At 40.8% G+C, this 19,725-nt stretch overlaps 1 protein-coding gene across 1 annotated transcript; it reads right to left on the bottom strand.

Moving 5' to 3' along the window:
• Positions 1 to 95: 95 nt before the first annotated feature.
• On the bottom strand, positions 96 to 18,792 carry mmp14a (matrix metallopeptidase 14a (membrane-inserted)). Its single transcript, XM_086198086.1, has 10 exons — positions 18,330 to 18,792; positions 7,835 to 7,983; positions 7,593 to 7,715; positions 6,804 to 7,111; positions 6,554 to 6,715; positions 6,259 to 6,398; positions 5,499 to 5,637; positions 4,906 to 5,056; positions 3,841 to 3,956; positions 96 to 3,093 (listed from the first exon to the last, which is right to left on the bottom strand). Exons 1-10 carry the CDS (start codon positions 18,414 to 18,416, stop codon positions 2,774 to 2,776), a joined length of 1,695 nt encoding a protein of 564 aa, XP_086054212.1. The 5' UTR covers positions 18,417 to 18,792; the 3' UTR covers positions 96 to 2,773.
• Positions 18,793 to 19,725: the final 933 nt, after the last annotated feature.

Here is a 19,725-nt window from a genome sequence, read left to right as displayed (position 1 = left end):
CCCCAACCCTTGAGGGATTAGAGGTAAAGAAAATGGATGGATGCGTGTGTGTGTGTTGACACATTGATGAGATGTATGACAGATTGTAGAAAATAGTTTAATTTTACTTTTATCTAATGAAATTACAAAAACAGGCAACAAAAAAAATCTCATTGCATTTTATTGATATGATCATCATTATAAATATCATTACCATTATCATTGTTATAAATCAATTCACCTTTAATTTTGATTTGTGTTAAAAAAAAAGAAGAAAAAAAAACCCACTGAGCACCATTTGTGTTCATAAATAGCATTGTTTGTTATTCTGTGCTAATGTCTGGCTGTTTTCAAGATAAGAGAAACTCTTAAATCACATTGTAAGGAAGATGAAAAAGGCCATATTCATAAATATATATTTTTTTAAATTTCTGTTGAATTGTGATAACGGGTTAATAACCTTGGTTGAATATCCTGTTATCACGAGATTACAGCATTTAAAATGAATCACAAATACAGCCTTTCTCGACTTCCATACATTTCCCCCACTGATCGGATCTAATTCACCGCTGTAAACTGGGATTCATTTCCATCATTGTCACGTTATGCCTCTGTCCAGCAGGACTCCTAATGACAATGTACAAAAGCAAACAATTAAAAAGAAAAACTTTACCAGGAGAACAATAATAACAATAACCATACTTATAATAATAACAACAATTTCTCATAACAACGATAATAATTAAAAATTGCACCTTATTATTGGAAACTGTACCACTTTCTCACACGTTTGGACAATGCAGCTCAGCTCCGATTCTTTACTGAATGTACTGGAATGTTTGTGAGCTGCAACATCTTCATTCTTCTATTTTTCCAATCTGACTGCTTGCACTGAAATAAAAACAAAAGTTTAGGGCTACAAGTCTGACTGACTCAAGTTGTAGTTCCATACTCAAGCTGACATTTATCTTCACCCGCTTTGTTTTGAGGCTTTTTTTTTTTTACATGGGTTCAACCATTTAAAAAAAAAATAAAAATCCAATCCCTGCATGTTCAAATGTTTGTTTTTTTTTTATCTGCAAAACTAACATGTTCTTTACGACTCAGCGACATCAAATACATCTGTGATGAATTGATTCCTAAAAGAGAACACGGTGTCCATCTGTAGAGAGTGAAGGGGTTTTAGCAGAAGTGGAAGGATCCTCTTCAGAATTATCGGGCTGGTTGTCGTTTTCATGCTTCGGACTGCCTGTGCTACACGACATCTCAGGAGCCCCATGAGGGAATTTCGTCCAAATTGGCATAAACTGTCCACTTGGACTTGAGGATTAAAAATTTGTGGTCAAATATGCCACATTTTGGCTAAAATTCAAGAATTCTGCTGATTATCACGAAATTTCATGAGCTAAAATAGAGTCCTGTAGGGGTGAAACGTTTTTGTAGGCTAACACAGAAGGTAGGTCACCACGGGTTCCCGTGACTGAAAGCTACTGAAAATTTTTAACGCACAACGTTAAGATCTGTGGCTAGCACACATTTATGAGATGTACAGGTGTTGTTCAGCAAGATAACCTTCACCAAAAAAAAAAAAAAAACGCGGTTTTATTATTTTTCTGAGGCCTACATGCAAATGCTAACAACGCACAGCTAACGTTACACTATACGGACACAAGACTTCGACAGCACCACAGCTAGCATAGGTTGCGCTTTCGTCAGTTTTTGGTGTGATGAAGTTTGGTGTCCTTGACAACCTCTCTAGTGTGAAAGACAATGGCATTTTCTGATTTATTTTAATCTGTAGAATAAAATCTTAAAATATCTTAAGCGTGTGTGAACCACAGACCTTATTTAAGGCATTTTACTGAAAACAATGCACATTATGTTTTCTGTGTCTTCGGACTCATCCATGTTCCACTCTATAATATCATGTATCCAAAAGGTACAAAGAAGCGTACAATTTTTTTTTTCTGAAATATGATCATAGTTTTCTACTAAAAAAAACAAAAGCAGCCAAAGTTCTCAAATGCTAGGAAAAAAACAAAACACGTAGCTGAAGAAAAATCGTATCTATTGAATAAATTTGGCAAGATTTTCAACTTCAGGTACGAGACAGTTTTTCATCTTCTGTGCCATTTTGAACAGTATTAAAGCGATTTAATACCCAGCTCTACTTAGTGGTAGAATAACATCAAATAAACACATATATTGCATGCTTGAACTTAAAAAAAATTAAAAAAAAAAAACTACACCAAAACAAAGGATTTCAGAGCAAATGTAAAGTCAAAATGATGGCACACTTTTTTTTCTCTTTAAAAAAAAAAAAAAAGACTTGACAACAAATGTATTTCAGAGCAAAAATCTGATGAATTTGAGAGTAAAAACTCAACTGGAAAAAGTCTACTTTGGTGAAATGAGGATATCAGACAGCAGTTCAGCTGGAGTCGTCCAGTTACAGGAGAGGAAAGAGAGATGTTTAATATCTGGGATGTGAGAGAGGAGAGACGAGGGAAGTCATCGATGAAGTCTTTTTGTTCTTAATCTCTGAACACAGAGCAGTAAATAGTTAACATACAAATACACATTTTCCTGATTTCAGTTTCTAGGGCCTTTTTGAGAAAACTCTATGTGGCACATACAAACCACCCAAACCCAGGGTTATCCCTAATCCTCCATCTTCTCTTCGCTTGCTCCCCCCTCCTTTTTCTTTCCCCCTCTCAGTTTCCATCTTCCTCTGGCCCTCTTTCTCTCTCGTTCTGTCCCTCTTTGGCAGTCTGTCAATCACCCGTCGCTCGGCCTACACCTTGTCCAGCAGGGATCTCTGGCAGTACAGGAGGCGTCGAGGTGTACCGTACTTCCTGAAGAACAAAAGTGCTCCCAGAGTGACCACCACCAGCACGAGTAGGAGGAGAGGGATCACCACGGCAACTGGCCCGGCTCCGCTCTGTGACTCGTCCACTTCGATGATGATCACCTCCTCTTCCCGACCTTTCTTTGGCTCCTCGCTATCGCAGCCCATCCAGTCGACCAGCACAGATTTGGGGTAGCCGGACTCCACCTTCATGTACTGGTTGTTGAACTTCCAGTACTTGTTGGCTTTGTAGAAGTACGTGTATGCTGAGGGGAATTGGAAAGTTGGATGAGTTTTCTTTCCTATTTTGAACGGCGATTCAAAGCACAACAACCCGGTGTGTTCAGGAGCAGCTGGGAATGTCTGAGAACAAGCTGAATGTCTGTCAAAATCAGAATATCCAGCTGAGGACATTTTTGACAGCTAAGACAAGTAAGTTTCACATCACTCTGAGCTTAAATAAGTCAGTTAATTCAGGTCATACTCAAGGTTGTCATGTTACCAATGTAATGTTAATCCTCTGGATAGCTAAATAAGTAGCTGTCCAGTCCTGACAAAAATTAGAACTGGCTCAAATGAATAAGATACAGGATCTTGGTTTTTCCAGGGGTATAAATTCAATCTTTTTTAAATTTTTTTTTTTTTTTACCAAATCCATCATGATAAGAAGTTTTTTTTGTTTTTTTTTTTAAATTACTTGGTAAAACAAGAAAAGTAGTTCCAGCTAAGCATCCAATTCTAAAAATACTCATGGAATTGTAAATTATTATTTCATAGTGAATATTTTGCGTAATTATAGTAACGCAAGTTAGAAAAAAGTTTTTGAGAAAAGTGTCTTTGATGACTTTTGATAGGTTCATGCTAACCCATCCATCCGTTGCCATTCATTGCGCTAAGCTAACTAGCAATCTTCAGGGGAAGTCAGTAAAGAAGTAGTTTGCAAGAACATGTTTGTGGATAAGGATCATTCATTTCATGAATGCTGAGATGTATTTGGTTGTAAGGTGACTTACATCCATCTTCGCTCATGATGGCGGCTTTAATGTTATCTGGTGCGCCGCTCCACATGCTGATGGGCTTTGGGTAACCAGAATCCACAGTACGAGTCTTCTCATTGAAACGGAAGTACCTGCACACGCCAGAAAAACACATAGCTGTGGGCGATACATTCACACAACAAGGATCATTTCCACTGAACGTGCTTCAGGCACCCTCTCATTCCACGTGTTACCGAACATTCCTGTGTCGACTTATCTATTCCTGTGTTTCCTGTCATCTGTCGTGCCACAGACGCAAAACAAAACAAATTCTTTGGGATACAATTGAGGCTGAGGCCACTTTGCAGTTGTAGTAACAGATTAAAAAGGACGAGATGTGAGTCAGAGGAGCGACATGTGCCAGCCCGCCTTCATAACAAGATACAACAAGTTACTGCGAGGGTGCAACGCTCACGAAGGCTTGAAGGCTAAAGGATGCTGCAGGAGTTGTTCTGATGTATCAAGAGCGAAGACGGCTGGAAAAGAAATACTTCAAACATGATTGAACGAATGAAGTACTACTCCCAGTGATTGGTTTTGAGAGATGAGGAACATACTGGGGACTTTTAAAGCTTTAATAATAATAATAATAATAATAATAATAATAATAATAATAATAATATGATCATAACAGAGTAAAAGACTAGAACAGGTAGACAAACACAGAAACGGACAAAAACAACAGGTGGGCTCAGGTACATGAATTGTGAGTACAAAAGTATTATGGTCCTCTTTTATGAGTCTAAATCGCAGTAAAAAAAAATTAAAGTACAATTAATTAATCATCTGCATATAAGGAACACAATCCCTCACGAATCTGTAGGAAAACTGTCGTTTCAAGCAAAAAAGTTGCACTGGGCACCTCATGACCAAAAAAATCGGAATGATTTCTAAATCCTTACATGAGTCTTATACTTCACTGGAAATGTACTCAAAAAACCCACCAAAGTGGCCATCTTCAAATGTGGAAAAAGACATATGCATGGCTTTCTTTGTACCCCAGGTTTACTGGACGTGTGAGTGAATAGAGGAAGGACTCACTTAGCGCCTCTGAAGAAGAACGTCTGTCCTGTTGGCGTGTAGAATAGCGCAGCATCGATCTTGTCTTTAGGTAAACCCGTGCCCAGGTCTTTCAGGCTCCTAGGGGAATCCTTTTCCATGCTGGACTCGCTGAAAACCCAATAACTGTCACCTGGACATGGATGAAAGAAGAAAAGGGGACCGGTAGGATTAGTTTCCCCTGCCTAAGCGCTTGTTTTCACTGCAAACATAAATCAAGTTGTCAAGAGGGTCTGGTGGAAGGTTAAGAACATGGCCCAAAGAGGAACCCATTAAACTAACCAAAGTACACATTTTTGTCAATTTCTTAGGGATATTACTGTACATGGAACCTTTAAAAAGAAATCAGGCATATTCAATCGTCAGAGCTCCAAATGTTTTGTGAATATATTCACATAGCTGTGATATTTCAGTGTCTGATTCGCGTATAAATACAAGAGCGGGTTATTGGCAATGGTGGAGGTCTCTGCTCTCCAAGGGACCATTTAGTTCTCACATGATATGAATCACAAGAACAGCTGTGATGACGCAACTGTCCAAAATCTGGTTTTAGTTTGATCTCGGCTGGAGCTTACCCTTGAAGAAGACGAATTTCCCATCATCCCTCTCATAGGCGGCGTTGATGTTTGAAGGCAGACCTCTCCAGAAGTGCCCAATGGGCATTGGGTAGCCTGGCAACACCTTGTTGTTACGCACACGCCAAAACCACTTGTCCTGTAAACACACATGGATTTTATTTATCTACCTACATATTCAGAGGAGAGATTTTTTTTTGTTTATTTAATCTGCCTGTTACATTGCATTGGATTAACAGCTGTATTGAACATGAATCATCAAGTGATAATGTCGAACAGGAGTGTAAAAAAAAAAAAAAAAGCTCAACATTTTGGGAAACTGACATATTTTCTCTCTGGCCAAGAGCTAAACAAGAAGATTGATACCACAGTTGTATTTGGATGCTAAATAGCGAGATAGAGCCAAGAGATGATTAGCATAGCTTAGCTTTGCCCAAAGACAGAAAACAGAGTTAGCCCTCTCCATCCAAAGTTCCCTTAAAGTACTTCTTAGTTCCTCAAATGCTCAACAATGACTGCACGATATTTTGTTAATTAACTTTTAGGGGGGCTTTTTTTGAACAGAGCTCGGCTATTTTCTCTTTTTTTCCCTCTATTTCCAGTATTTGTGCTGTGCTATGCTAGGCTACGCTACAAGCTGTAGCCATGCGGTGAATGTACAAGCTGGAATTGATTTATAAAATGAGTAAATAAATCATAAAATGAAAGACCAACCAATGTTTTTGCAAGTGAAAATTTGGGTTTTGAGAACATTCTGTACCTTAAACACAAACTTTTCTCCTCGTAGGATAGCGATGGTGTCAAAGTGTCCCTCGCAGATGTCTGGACCATGGTCCGGTTTGTCCGGTTTGGAGGCCTTTGTGGGTCGAGGGGGAGGAGGGGGAGCTCCAGACTTGGTTCCTGTGGAGGATTTGTGAAAGAAAACTTATCGATGATGCTTCTTTTACACTTTAACTTTTCTATATGATCTATGTTTGAACAGTTTAAGCTCTTTAAGGACATAAACAAGAAGCATTCATGGCATAAAGTCACCAAAGATCTATGGACAAACCCACCATAGATGGCCTGGATGCCTCTGCGGTCATCATCAGGTAGCTGGAAGTTTTCAGTTTCAAACCACTGATAGAAGGGTGCCATGATGGCGGAGGGGTTGTTGGAGTGCTCCAGACCCAAAGCATGACCCAACTCATGGACGGCTACCAGGAAAACGTCATTACCTAGAAAAAAAAGGACACATTTTTTTAAAAACTATGACAACTTGTAAGATGTCCAAAATATCGTATTCTGATTCTTTCTTTCTCTTACCGCCCTGGTCGACATTCCCTGTGGTCCAAGGCTCGGCCAGGTCAAAGTGCGTATCTCCACCGATGCCGTTACCAGGGAAGTAAGCGTGAGCCAGGAAACCTCCCTCGCCATCAAACGGCGTGCTGTCGCCATGGAAACCCTCTGCGAAGGACAGCATGATGTCTGCAAACTTGTCCACCTTGTCCCTGATGTGGCTGTAGGGGATCTCTCTGAAGGTGAGCGGGATCGCACTCTCCCACACTTTAAAAGCCTTCCGGATGGCTTCATAGGTTGCGCGTTCGCCAACTTTTGGGGTGTAGTTCTGTATACTGAGGTGGAGGATGGAGAGGGAGAGAAAACTCTGAATAACGAGTTCAATCTTGTATTTGTGGGATTTATATCTTGCATGTAGCCCATAAACGAGCTAATACATGCTGTTAATACACAATTCTAGACATTCAAGGGAAAAATGTTCCATAACTTACTGGTCAGTGTACACAAAATCAAACATGAACATGTCTGACCACTGCAGTAGCTCAGAAAGTACTTGTAATTGCTTTTTCTTGATGCCATCACCTCATGATAATGGGTCAGTTCTCTCATAAACTTGACATGATGAAATCTGTTACTTTGTGATTATTGCATTACATTTTTTTTCCCGTACATTCTTTCTCATCCCCAAAGGACCAATCATGTCAGAATAATCAGAAGCTTAAATATTAGAGAAAATGACTACAAACAAATAAATAAAACAATAAAGATTCTGTGTGTGTGTGTGTGTGTGTGTGTGTGTGTTGAGTGTCTTCTGACCTGAAGGTCACCTCAGACTTGTCCCACTTCAAGCCCTGCACCGCGTATCTCTTCCTCCTCAGGTTGCTTTTCAGCTCCTGGCCGAACTTGTCTGGGACACCACATCGTGCCCGGCTCATCGCCCTGGAAACAACAATAATAATTAAAAAAAAAACAAAAAACAATTCTTACCAGATTCATCAAATCACCATCAGACTTAGTTTCTATGTGTCATTATTTGTACCCAATCAATCAGGACTCACACTAATGTATTGGAGTCTATGGAACCAGTGACAGTCAGACCGTAAAACCTCTGCATGGCTGCTATCGCCGTAGCGATGGACTTGGGGGAACGGATTGCTTGAGCTCTGACATCACCCGGCGGCAGGTAGCCATACTGCTGCAGCCAAGCCTTCAAAACACAATAGAGAGAGAGACATGGTTATTGGTTTAATGATTACAAATTAGCTTGATGGGTGGACTTCATCGCGACACTGGTGAGTGTGTGTTGAGGTTGTCACACACTCATATTTCCATCCCACTGATAAAACATAAAAAAAATATTCTGCTGTAAGACTTTGCTATTAAAAATCAGCTTCCTGGACCAACTAGTTGACCGTGCAGTGGTGCAGTGGTCAGCACTGTGGCCTCACAGCGAGAAGGTTCCAGGTTCTCTCTCTGGTTGGGGTCTCCATGTTCTCCCTGTTCCTGTGTGGGTTCTCTCTGGTACTCCAGCTTCCTCCCACAGTCCAAAGACATCAAGAGGGGACGAGGCTGATTGATACTCTAAATTGACCGTAGGTGTGACTGTGAGTGTGAATGGTTGTCTGTCTCTATGTGTTGGTCCTGTGATGGACTGGTGACCTGTCCAGGGTGAACCCCGCCTCTCCCCTGAAGGCTGCTGGGATAGGCTCCAGCCCCCCGCGACCCTTAACAAGGATAAAGGGTAGAAAATGGATGGATGGATTTCTTTAAACACAGCAATTCTATCACGATGGTAGCAAAGGTTAAAGTAACAACTCTTATGAAGGAAATTGCTTTTATTTTCGATATAGAACAGTGTTCCAAATGGGCCTACAATATTTTGCTATTGGACTTTTTGATCAACTACAGAAAACACTACATACTAACAGCAAAAAAGAAAAATACTAGAATAAAGAGTATTTTAATGTGGTAAAATGTAAAAGTCCCCCGCAAGATGTTTATTTGGGGCCTCCTCGATCATGATTATGAGTATCGGCCTCTTTCTCCTTTCAGCAGCTCAGTCGGCCAGAAGCAACAAGAAAACCACTGGAAAACATCTTAGTCAACAAAAAGGAAGGGTTCGGCCTCTTGTGTTTGTTTAATTCCAGTCAAATCGCCCTGCTTGTCTGGGCCCGTTCCTCCGATGTATCACACAGATTGCATGTTCAACAAGGGGGAAAAGGTGAGTGTGTGTGTGTGTGTGTGTGTGTGTGTGTGTGTGTGTGTGTGTGTGTGTGCGTGCGCGCACATGTGCAAGCACCAAGTGAGTTTTAACCAAAAATAAATTTTAAAAATGCATTAAAAAACAAACAAACAACAAATTATGAAGGGTTTTAACCTAAAAAGAAAAAAAAAATCTTTATACATTTTAGGACTTAATTTTGTGGGTTTTTTTTTTTTCTTAGCTACTGAACAACGTACCCTCCTCCTCAGCAGCCAACACACTGCGGTAACCCAGCATGTCTTTATTTACTTTATTGTCTTTTTTTTCCATGAGTGTGACATTTAAGCCACATACAAAGTCTTCAAAACTAACTAACCTCGAGATTTATGCTGAACTCATAAGGGGAACTTTGTTGTGGGGTCATAAAGGAGGATTAGAGAGGAACTGGAAGCCAAATTAAAACAATCTGAAAACACTGATGTCATTTTAAGTTACAGTGACCCAGAACTCTGTCTAGACCGTCACGGCCAAAGACAACTCGCGGTCGTATCGCTGGAAAAAGTAACATTTGGGTTCCTCAAAGCCGTCACTGCTTCACTGAGGATGTCTGTGCTCCTCCTCTTTTCTTTCTCTGTCTTGATGTCAACCAAAACCACCACTATTTATCTTTAACACATGAAAGAACAGTCTATTCTTTCCACTGCTGGCTGCTGCTGCTGGTGGTCTCACGCTGGACAGAAAGGAGTAGTTTAATATTGTTAGGGATTGATCTTGCATGAACACTCACTTTCTTAAACACGCCCTTTACGTTTGCTTGTCCAACTTAGGCCCACAAAAAAAATGCGCTGTAATTCACACACGAGGACACACAAGGACATTTTAGCTGTTTTTCTAGTGACATCATTGGGTGTTTTTGGTGAAAATGTCAGTCCTTATGTAGCCACTTTTCTTGTGACAAACCCTTTTTCTTTTTTTCAGTAAGTATCGGGAAGTTTTGCAGCCGTTTATTAGAGACAAAGGTGCATATTTTTAATGAAACACTGGATCATTGGAAACCTCTGTTTCGTTACAGTTTAATTCAAACTAACGTTCCCCCTTGCTGGGTGAAACTGCAATAAACTCCAGCTAGCTAGCAGCAAGCTACACATTGAAGATGTCAAATTTTGACAAAAATAAAAAACTGTCTAAAGGTGTTCTGTTCATAATACCAATATCTGTAATACAGTTTATGTTTTTGTAGGCAAACACACATTAGCATAGTCGTGAGTTCCCTGAATGCAAAACCAGAGGGAATTTTGTATCAGATTTTTGGTTATTGCTTGAAATTAACACTGCGGCTAATTCTGTTGCTAAAAAAAGTTTTAGAAGCCTAGCATTTTTATTCAGCAAGATCATCTTAACAAACACCACTTTTGTGCTATTGTTCGAAGTACAATGCTAACGTTATTCTATGAGCTAACTACACCGCGACCTGTGTTTACTGTTCTTCATATGACATTTAATATCTGTGACAAACTCTGTCGTCTCCTTTAGCCACTCGTTAGCAAGAGGCAGTTTTTAGACACATAAAACTTTTGAAATTCACAAGTGTGGCATTTACTGATATATTTAATGTTGCAGTACAAAATGTTAAACCATCTTAAGATAGTGCTAACTTCAGATTTTATTTCAATTACTGTAAGTCACACCAAATGACACACTAGGACAGTTGGGGACATTTTAGCCATTTTTAGGTGACAACATTGGGTCTTTTGGGGGAAAATGTCAGAACTTATGTAGACTTTTTCCTGTGTCAAACCTTTTTTTTGGTTAGTATCAGGAAATTTTGCAGCCGTTTATTAGAGAAAAAGGTGCATATTTTTAATGAAACACTGGGTCATTAGAAACCCCTGTTTCATTGCATTTTAACTCAAACTGAAGTTCCCCCTTGCTAGGTGAAACTGCAATAAACTCCAGCTAGCTAACAGCGAGCTACACAATGAAAATGTCAAATTTTAACAAAAGATTTGAATTGTAAGAGCAGGCAGGGCAGTTAATTGTATAGTTTTGATGATATACAAAGGCTCTTCTTCAATATGAGAAAGATAATGAGTCGAGCCAGATGTTCATCTTGATGGACGTCCGGCTACACAAGACAATGTCAAGCTAAGCTAACAGACTTCTTTGCACTGGACAAATGGGCAGAGGCCTCTCATGCAAGCATTCCCCCCCCCCCCCCCAAAAAAAAATACGCCATTTCTTTAACTGCCTACTTTAAGTAATGACATGTCCTGAATGCCCTTAAAAGTGCCTGGCGTTTGTGTGTTTCCACTTGCGAGTTAAAGCACATTCTAGTCTCCACCACAAATCAAGTCAGTGGAATTACCCCAAATTCCTCCTTCAGCGTCATCTAAACCTCAGCTATCGCTCCTCTTCCACCATTAGTGCTGTTTTTCTCTTCAAACCTGCCTTGGACAAGTGAAGGGGGAAGCGGGAGGGAGAGAGGGATGGAAATGGAGCGAGTGGGCGGAGCTATCTGGTCATATAGCACCCGGGCACACACAGCTACTGTTAGTCATGTAGTGGCTGGAGAACAAGGTTCACTTATGATGACCTGCAGACATATTCTGCACCCCCCCCCCCACTGTCTCTGCATATCCCCCTTATAGTTTCTAGAAGATTTTTTCTGGATTATTTAAACTTCTAGTATATTTAATTTATCCCAAGACTCACTCAGTGTCAATCTGTGCTGAACACCCACCCAACATACGTCCCCTCCTGCTGCTGACTGCCGCTAGTGTGCCTTGTGGCTCCAATGTGGTGACGCGTCTGCTTCTATAAAAACACTCCGTGAACACTCTCCCCCACGCCGTCAAGACCTCCACTTCTCCCCTCCAATCCCAAACTACTCCTTCACTACACACCACCACCACCACCTCCGGTTAGGACGCCAGATATCCCAGCATGCACCCCTCCACTCTGGAACTACCGGCAGCCACCATCAAAGCTTCTATTTATTGAGACTTGTATATGGCTGGTATTGTTGGCGTTGGGGTTTCGCTCCACACAGCCATGTGTGGTCAGGGGGGGCTGGCGGCTGGTTTGGTAAACACACTCCTGAGTCTGTACAGTGTGTGTTTGCAGGCTGACATTGGCTCCTGTTGCTCGGCAGCACAGTCGGCGTGATGAAAATATGTTGGTAGAGGTACTTTATGACGAAGTGTGATGTATACATGGATCCTGTGACCCTGCAGCGACCTTGCTAATGCATATAGCGCTGTAACTATTGATAGATTAGTTGACTGACATGGAAGTTAATTAGAAAAGTAGATGATAAATTCATCCGTTGACAGCACAAAAGTGAAACTATCTCTTCTTCCAGTTTCTTAACCCTTACATGTTGATGGTTTGAGTATCCTATAGAGATGTTAATACTTTGCAATGTATTTTTGAGGAGGTAGACATGCTGATTGGAACAAAAAAGTAAAAAATATTAAGCTAGCTAAACTGATAAAGCCTCTTCTGACATAATAACCTGTCTAAAGGTGTTCTGTTTCCAATACCAACATCTGGAATCCAGTTAACGCTTTTGTAGGCTAACAGAAATTAGCATAATCATGAGTTCCCTTAATCCAAAACCAGAGGGAATTATTCATTGGATTTTGGATTATTGGCACTTATTGGCGATTATTAGCACTGTAGCTACAGTAGCTCTGTGGCTAACAAACATTTATACGCCTAACGTGTTTATTCAGCAAGATCATCTCTACCAACATCACTTCTATGCTTTTTTTTTAAGTACAATGCTAACGTTATGCTCTGAACTAACTACACCACTAGCTGCGTTAATGTTTTTCATATGACATTTCATATCCGTGACAACCTGTCGTGTCTCCTTTAGGGCACTCGTTTGCCACTGTCATTATCTAGACACAAAAGTTTTGAAATTCACGCGTAGCATTTACCGACATATTTCAAAGCTAGTGCTAACCACAGACCTTATTTTGGGTATTCAAACTGAACACACGGACTGATGAGACAAGGGAACCAGACACTCAATAATGCTAACGTAATTCATGGTTTTAGAACTCATTCCAACGCTGCTCTATGCCCCTGATAGTCCTGCTACTTTGCAGGTAGCAGTTTTATCAAGACCGATATAACCCACAGGAAGTAAATTCTTCTTCACTGTTCTAACAGTAGCATATATGGTAAGTCAACTGGTCCTGCCATTGTCAACTACAGTTTTATAACGGCAAAGAAGAACTGATTGATAATTAATATAATTCGGACAGCGCTAGCAAGGTGTTAGCCATTTGTCGATGTTTTAAAAAAAAAATCACACCCATCGCGTGGCTGTAGTCTGAGAGGGAAACTATCAATGTAGATGCTAAATCTAATTTCTGTGGCTGTGTTGCCAACAATAATGGCATTATCAGAATGGCTAAGTGGCAAGAAAAAAAATGGTATTGGAAACCCCTTATGGAAATGTTCTATGTTGTCCAATTGTGCTAACTAAGCATTTTTGCCTCATCGTTTTCCATTACTTGGATAAATTTACATTTTTCAGTCACTTTTGACGGTCACTTAAATCATGTGCTTCACTTGAATCCTGTGAGTACTGAGGATGCTGGACGGGGCGGATGTGCCATGTGTCACAGGACTTACAGTTAGTCACATACCCTCACACTCAGGGGTGATGTTTTATTTTACCGGATGCACAATAAAGAAAAAAAAATAACAAGACAACCACAACTTCCGCAATGAGTTAAAAACAAAATGGAAAAAAAAATCCCCCCCTGTATATTTATATCCATGGTGGTTAAAAACAAAAGAATGACAACGTTCTCGTAGGAAGTGAAACCTGAGTCGTGTAATCTCTCTGGGGGGAAAGAGCCTGAGGGAATATTTGATTTCTTGCCTGTAACCTCACCAGAAATGACACAAACAGACAAGAGGGAGATGATCTAAAGTGCAGAGTTACACTAGAGAAAGAGAGGTAAAGATATTAGAAGGACGAGTGGTGAAAGAAAAGCGGGGAGAAGGTGGTGGTGGAGGTGGTGGTGGGGGTTTAGAAGTATCGCTGAATTTAAATTTCAGGGACTAAGTCAGTTGTTCCTCTTGATCTGTGCCAACGGAAAAAACTGAGAATTCTGCTCATAAGCAGCTGAATCTCACATTGCCTTCATTTCTTGGCGTCTCTGACCCAGTTAGCGCTCACACCAGAGCCATGCACATACTTTTAACGTTTCTACATACTCACACTAGTCATATAACGCTACTATTGGATACCTTTTTATTGACGCATCCCACTAGAGTTATAAATGTCTCCAGGCTAGGGATTAATGCACCGTAGGACGTTGCATTAATGGCATTAGTTGTGGAAGACTTGTACTCAAGTATTGCACATAAATACAAGCTTGAGGCACTTAATGTCATACTTTATACGTCTCCTCTACGACAGTTCCCTCCACAATATCTGGAAATATACTTACTGTTCAGACCAGAGGATAGTTCTTCTCTCCTCTCTGAGTGCATCAGAGAGCCCACAAAGACCGGCTAGTTAGCTTAGCACAATGAATGGTCGTGGACAGGAAGTGTTAGCATACTTCTGTCAAAACTCATCAGGTTCAGGATCCTCATCTTCTGAGGTAAAGTTGGACATTTTTTTTAAAGTAATAGCTCTTATAATCGTCAACAAACATCTTTGTTTTGTTAGCTAAAGTTTTTAGATGCTGTGTCAAATCAATGCGCCCAATCAGGAAAGTAGTTCTGGCTACATGTCTGACTCAAAAATTAGAGTATCTTGTCATTTCAAATGTCATTTCGTAGCAATTGTTACCAACACTCCAAGTTCTATTAAAGGCAAGAAAAAAAGGTTTTGGAAAAAAGAACATTTGTTGAGATTAGACATAGGTAAGCTAACACTTACCATCAATCAACAGTCATTGTGCTAAGCTAACTAGCGGTCAGTCAGTCTTGTGGGTCTTTGTCTTTTGGTCTTTTGTCCGGTTCTAAATAAGCACACTTCTAAAAAAAAAAAAAAGTAATTAAATAAATAAATAAATGGTATGCTCTTTTGTTGGTGTTTTAATAATCTATTTCTGGTTACATCCTGTGCATTTTTTTACACTCTGGCACTGCCATATTTACTTAAGAACTGGAGAGCTTTTTTCCCCTCTTGAAGGGTGTTTTAAGGAGTTCCTTATTTTGTCTAATGGTGTAAAAGAGGGTGCAGAAAATGGAAACCACATTCTTTTTGGGCCAAATAAAACCAGCCGAGCTCCACAATCACCAGAAAGCAAATCTTGATTAGACGACTGCTAACTGCATCTATCTTAGGCCACATTTCTACACTTCATGGTGGAAATTCCACTCAAATGCTTTGGTGGACAATTTTTCTCAGCTCCTGATAAGCCCCCCTTCTTCCCTTCCGTCAGTTCCTCATCGGGAGCAACCCACTGATTATTTGGACATTTCTCCAGTGGCAGAAACTGTTTGTCAGAGCAGCTCCATCTCGTCTTTGATGCTACATCAACACTGCAGATAAATGGAACTGAAGCCAGATGTGCGCAGGGATCACCAGACATGTGTCTCCAGGTGGCAACGGGAAATCTGCAGCATTTTTTTTCCTTTCCCAGACAGATACGGAGAGATCCTGTTTTAGGCCGACTTGTTTTCTTTGCTGCCCACTTCCTTTGCTCACAAGGTCCGACTAAGCGTTTTACTTAAGAGAAGGAAGGTTAGACAAGGCAAAAACTGTGAATAGAACCAGATGCTGAGGCCACAGAGAGACTATGGAGGTCATGTCCTGTTAATCCGGGATGCTTTTCTCTATGTGAAGGGCAACATTTTTTGTCTAGTTTCAGTTCCATGCTTTTGTTCTTTCTGAACCCGCCACCCCCTCTAAACCTCTTCCTCCTTGCGTTACCGTCTGATCATAGGTTTCACATCCAGCAGTGCTCCGATGATGCAACCCCCAAGGCGTAATTAACTCTTATCCTCTTTCTGCATCAGGTCGGTGTGTCTGACAGCATCTCAACTCCAGCTTACTGGAGATAAAACTCAACATGCATCAGCAGCACACGTTCCTTATTATCACAGCTCTCAAATGCCAGCGCTGCTAAAGATGACCCGGCTGCAGTAAACAGCCGTGTTTTCTCACTTTGTTTACAGACATGCCTCATGCGCGGCGGCCTCTTATAAACCGTCTGACTTGTCCCTCACGTCTGGTTTGACTCACATGCCAGCCACTTGTGGTTAGTGACTAAGGTCCTCCTTCTCTCGGTCATGCATCCTGTCCCTCTCTCCAATACAGCCGCCATTTATGAGCTATCACAGATTTTGACAGCCAAATGGACTTGTTAGCTTTGTGAATTCGCTTCCTGTGACAGTGATGCAGCTTCTTGCCTTCTACAGAAAAAAAACTGTTTGTTCTTCCAGGCAGCTCTGACACACTGACCATCGAACATGCTCTTTTTTAACGCCTCCATTTGTTGCTAGCTAATAATATTCCCTTGTATTGCTGCTATGACATAGTCCTAAATCCCTCTGAAATAAGCATTAGCATCACATTAGCATCACCGTTAGCATTACTGAATGTCCACTTCCCTTGGCTGAAAGTCAGTGGGTTAATGTTTCAAAAGTCTGAAGTAATGTACATTATCATCAGACATTTCAATGTTTTGTTGTACAGCGTAAAATATGACAGTAAACATCACAGTTGTGAATTTGAAGGCTTTTGATGAGTCTTAAAAATGTTAGTCGCTGACAAGTGGCTAAATAAGGCTACAGAGGTTGTTGGTGAAATCTAAACAAAATCATGCTGAACAAAGAGGAAGCACAAAGCTATCTGTGGCAACATTGAAGTGAAGCACCTAGGGTGTAATTAGCATAGCATAACGTTAGCTTTGTACTCCTAGGGATTGTATTTTCGTATCAAAAATCATAACAATGGTGTTCATTTTTGAAAAGACTATCCTCCAAAATAAAATATTCACATCTCCAAATCTTTTTTTAGTTCAACCGCAGAGTTTATTTTATGCTGTAACCCAAAATCCAAAGTAAAAGTTTCATTGGCTATGGGTCAAGGGAACCGATAGCGATGATGCTAGCTTATGGATTGGCCTGCAATAACACATCACGCCTGTGGTGCTGTGTTACTGCATTCAAGACAACTTGTAAGTTCTAGTTGAAAACTGTGAACTGAACAGTGTTGAACTCTTAAATTAACACAGACGTAGAGCTCTGACTTGACTTCCTCAAACGACATCAAACATGGTGGCCTTTTTTTTTTTTTTTTTTTACAAAGAGGAAGAACATAAATGTGTTTGTTGACATCCCTGTGTGTGGATATGTACTCATGGCAATGTTTTTTTAATGTTTTTTTTTCTTGAACATGCATCAGTTTGATTATAGAAATATGTGGAATTTACAAGCTATTTAAGACAATGTTGTTTTCCACCTCCTGCAGTTTCCCTGGAGTGTGAAGACTAAGATGACGGAGCCGTCTTGAACGCAGCACAAAAAAAAGTTAGTCTTGATCATTTAGGGCTAAACTAGATCCTCCAGGCCAGGTTTACACAGCCTGGTCCAGACAGAGCACCTCATATCCAGCTTATTATCAACTAGTTTTGCGGCCTGTTGTCTGTTCAGTCTGAGCCGGCAGATGAAAACCATTAACCCCCTCCCCCGTATCACCACTCCATTTTTTTCTTCTAGGAACAAAGCAGCTCAGCTGAGGTTTCTGAACGGCCCCTTCGTGGCTGGATCCCCCTCCTCTCCCCTCTCAAGCCGCAAGACTCATGATTCCCCCCCCCCCCCCTAATTTTTCTTATGAAGTTTCAGCTGTGGCTCAGATTTAACAGTTCATGCAACACAAAAGAAAGAATGTTAGGAGGAAAGAAGTTGGTACAGACACTCAAAGAAAAGTGTGTGTGTGTGTGTGTCTGTGTCTGTGTGTGTGTGTGTGGGGGGGGGGGTTCGAATAGAAAGTATTGTTAAAATGCACTTTGGGAAACTTGTGGACGACGAGGCTCAGAAAAATAGTGCAATCAAATCAAGTAGCATCACTGTCAGAGACTAGTAAAACCGTCACTAAGATGGTAAATAACAACTTCAAATTACTGAAATATGGATCTGAACTTTCTCCGCTTACAACGAAGCCTGCAGCCAGGACTCTACACACACTTTTATTGTCCCTAGCTTCTCCTGTCTTGCATGACAACCAGCACGGAGGGAAGATAAAGTCTTTGTGTAGCGTCGCTTGAAAGGGGCAGTTGGCACTTATCCCCGGTTTTCTTATCAATAATAACAACAACAATCCTAAAAAAAAAAAAAAGGAACCCTTATGAGAAGTTTCCATAACTCACCTCGGCTTTCAGCACGTTGGCGGTGACTGAGGTGAAGCCCGAGCAGCAGAGCGCGCAGGCCAGGGTGAGGAGCTGGTGGGGCCGCATTCTGCTTTCCAGAAAGACGGAACTCTCTCTGCCAGTCCCGCCGTCTTCAGCGATGATTTCAGAGGAACAAAAACTACCTGAACACGCTCGCTCGATGCCTCTCCGTTAGATTTGTAAAACGTGGCAGGAAACCTCTCCGCATGGACACTCTGTGCGCACCAGGCGGATGTTTTGTTTTTTTTGTTGTTTTGTTAGTTAGTTTCTTTCTTTCTTTCTTCTTCTTTTGCACACAAAAAACAACTTCGTTTGCGTTAAAGTTGAGCTGAAAAGAGCTGCGAAAAAAGTTAAAAGTCACCCAGTGGAAGCGTCAGAAGCTCGTGAGCACCTACAGCTTCATAGTTCTCCTCTGGTTGAGTTCTGTGTGCGTGTGCGTGTGTGTGCGTGTGCGTGCAGCGTGTGTGTGGACGTGGTCAGACAGAGATGGAGTTTCCTTTGGGTCCTCCTACACGTTTGACGACAGCAGACCAGGTTTTATCAGTTGATATCAGTTATTAATGTGTTTATCGCAGGGTGACTGCTGACTCTGCTCGAGGTTTCAGTCACTTTCTGCCGGAAAGAAACCAAACTTTCTCTCCTACACAACCTTTTTAAGACTATGGTATGGACTGGGGACGAGTAATAGCTTGTGGCCTAAAAATAAGTAAATTGAGGGAACAAATTACAGATTTTGGTCTCAAAATGAGCGAAGAAGCGATATCATGTTGCCTCAAAATAAGTAATTTTGAGGGGAAAAATGAAAGATGTGGCCACAAAATGAGTAAACTGAGGGAACGAGTTATAGCTTTCGGTTAAAATATGTAAATTGAGATAACGAGTTATATCGTGTGGCCTCAACATGAGACAGCCGAGGAAACGGGTTATATCGTATGGCTTCTAAATAAGTAATTTATGGGGAAAAGTTAGCGTTTGACTTCAAAATGATGAAATGAGAGAAAATATTTCGCCATCTGGTTTCAAGACAAGGGAACAGCTTTTGGTTTCAAAATGTGTAAATTGAGGAAACAAGTTATATCATGGCCTTAAAGTAAGTAATTCGAGGGAACAAGTTACAACTTGTGGCATATATATACGTTAATTGAGGGGGAAAGTTTTATGACATGGCCTCAAAATTAGTAAATTGAGGGAACAAGTTGTATCTTGAGGCTACTCATTAGTATACTGCAACATAACAGTTGTCTTTAGATAATAATACTGGCAATAATCATACTACCATTTATTCCAACAGCGCTCAAAATAAATGTGTATTATCCCGTGATTTTTTAATGTGTCAGAGTTTTCCCCTTCATCTTCTGAAACCCTCACCTTTGAT

The sequence above is a fragment of the Aulostomus chinensis genome, chromosome 24, assembly GCF_037954235.1.
Source record: "Aulostomus chinensis isolate RoL2024-O1b breed Wild chromosome 24, RoL_Achi_v1.0, whole genome shotgun sequence".
In the NCBI taxonomy this organism is placed as follows: domain Eukaryota; kingdom Metazoa; phylum Chordata; class Actinopteri; order Syngnathiformes; family Aulostomidae; genus Aulostomus; species Aulostomus chinensis.
The sequence above is the reverse complement of the archived record's forward strand: the minus strand, read 5'-3'. Positions and strand labels throughout refer to the sequence as shown.

Excerpts from the sequence above, each read along its gene's own strand:
- mmp14a (XM_086198086.1), bottom strand. The coding sequence starts at position 18,416 with ATGCGGCCCCACCAGCTCCTCACCCTGGCCTGCGCGCTCTGCTGCTCG. Across the intron at positions 6,399-6,553 it reads AGGCATCCAGGCCATCTATG|GAACCAAGTCTGGAGCTCCC; the intron begins GTGGGTTTGTCC and ends AATCCTCCACAG. Across the intron at positions 3,957-4,905 it reads TTCTTCTTCAGAGGCGCTAA|GTACTTCCGTTTCAATGAGA; the intron begins GTGAGTCCTTCC and ends TGGCGTGTGCAG.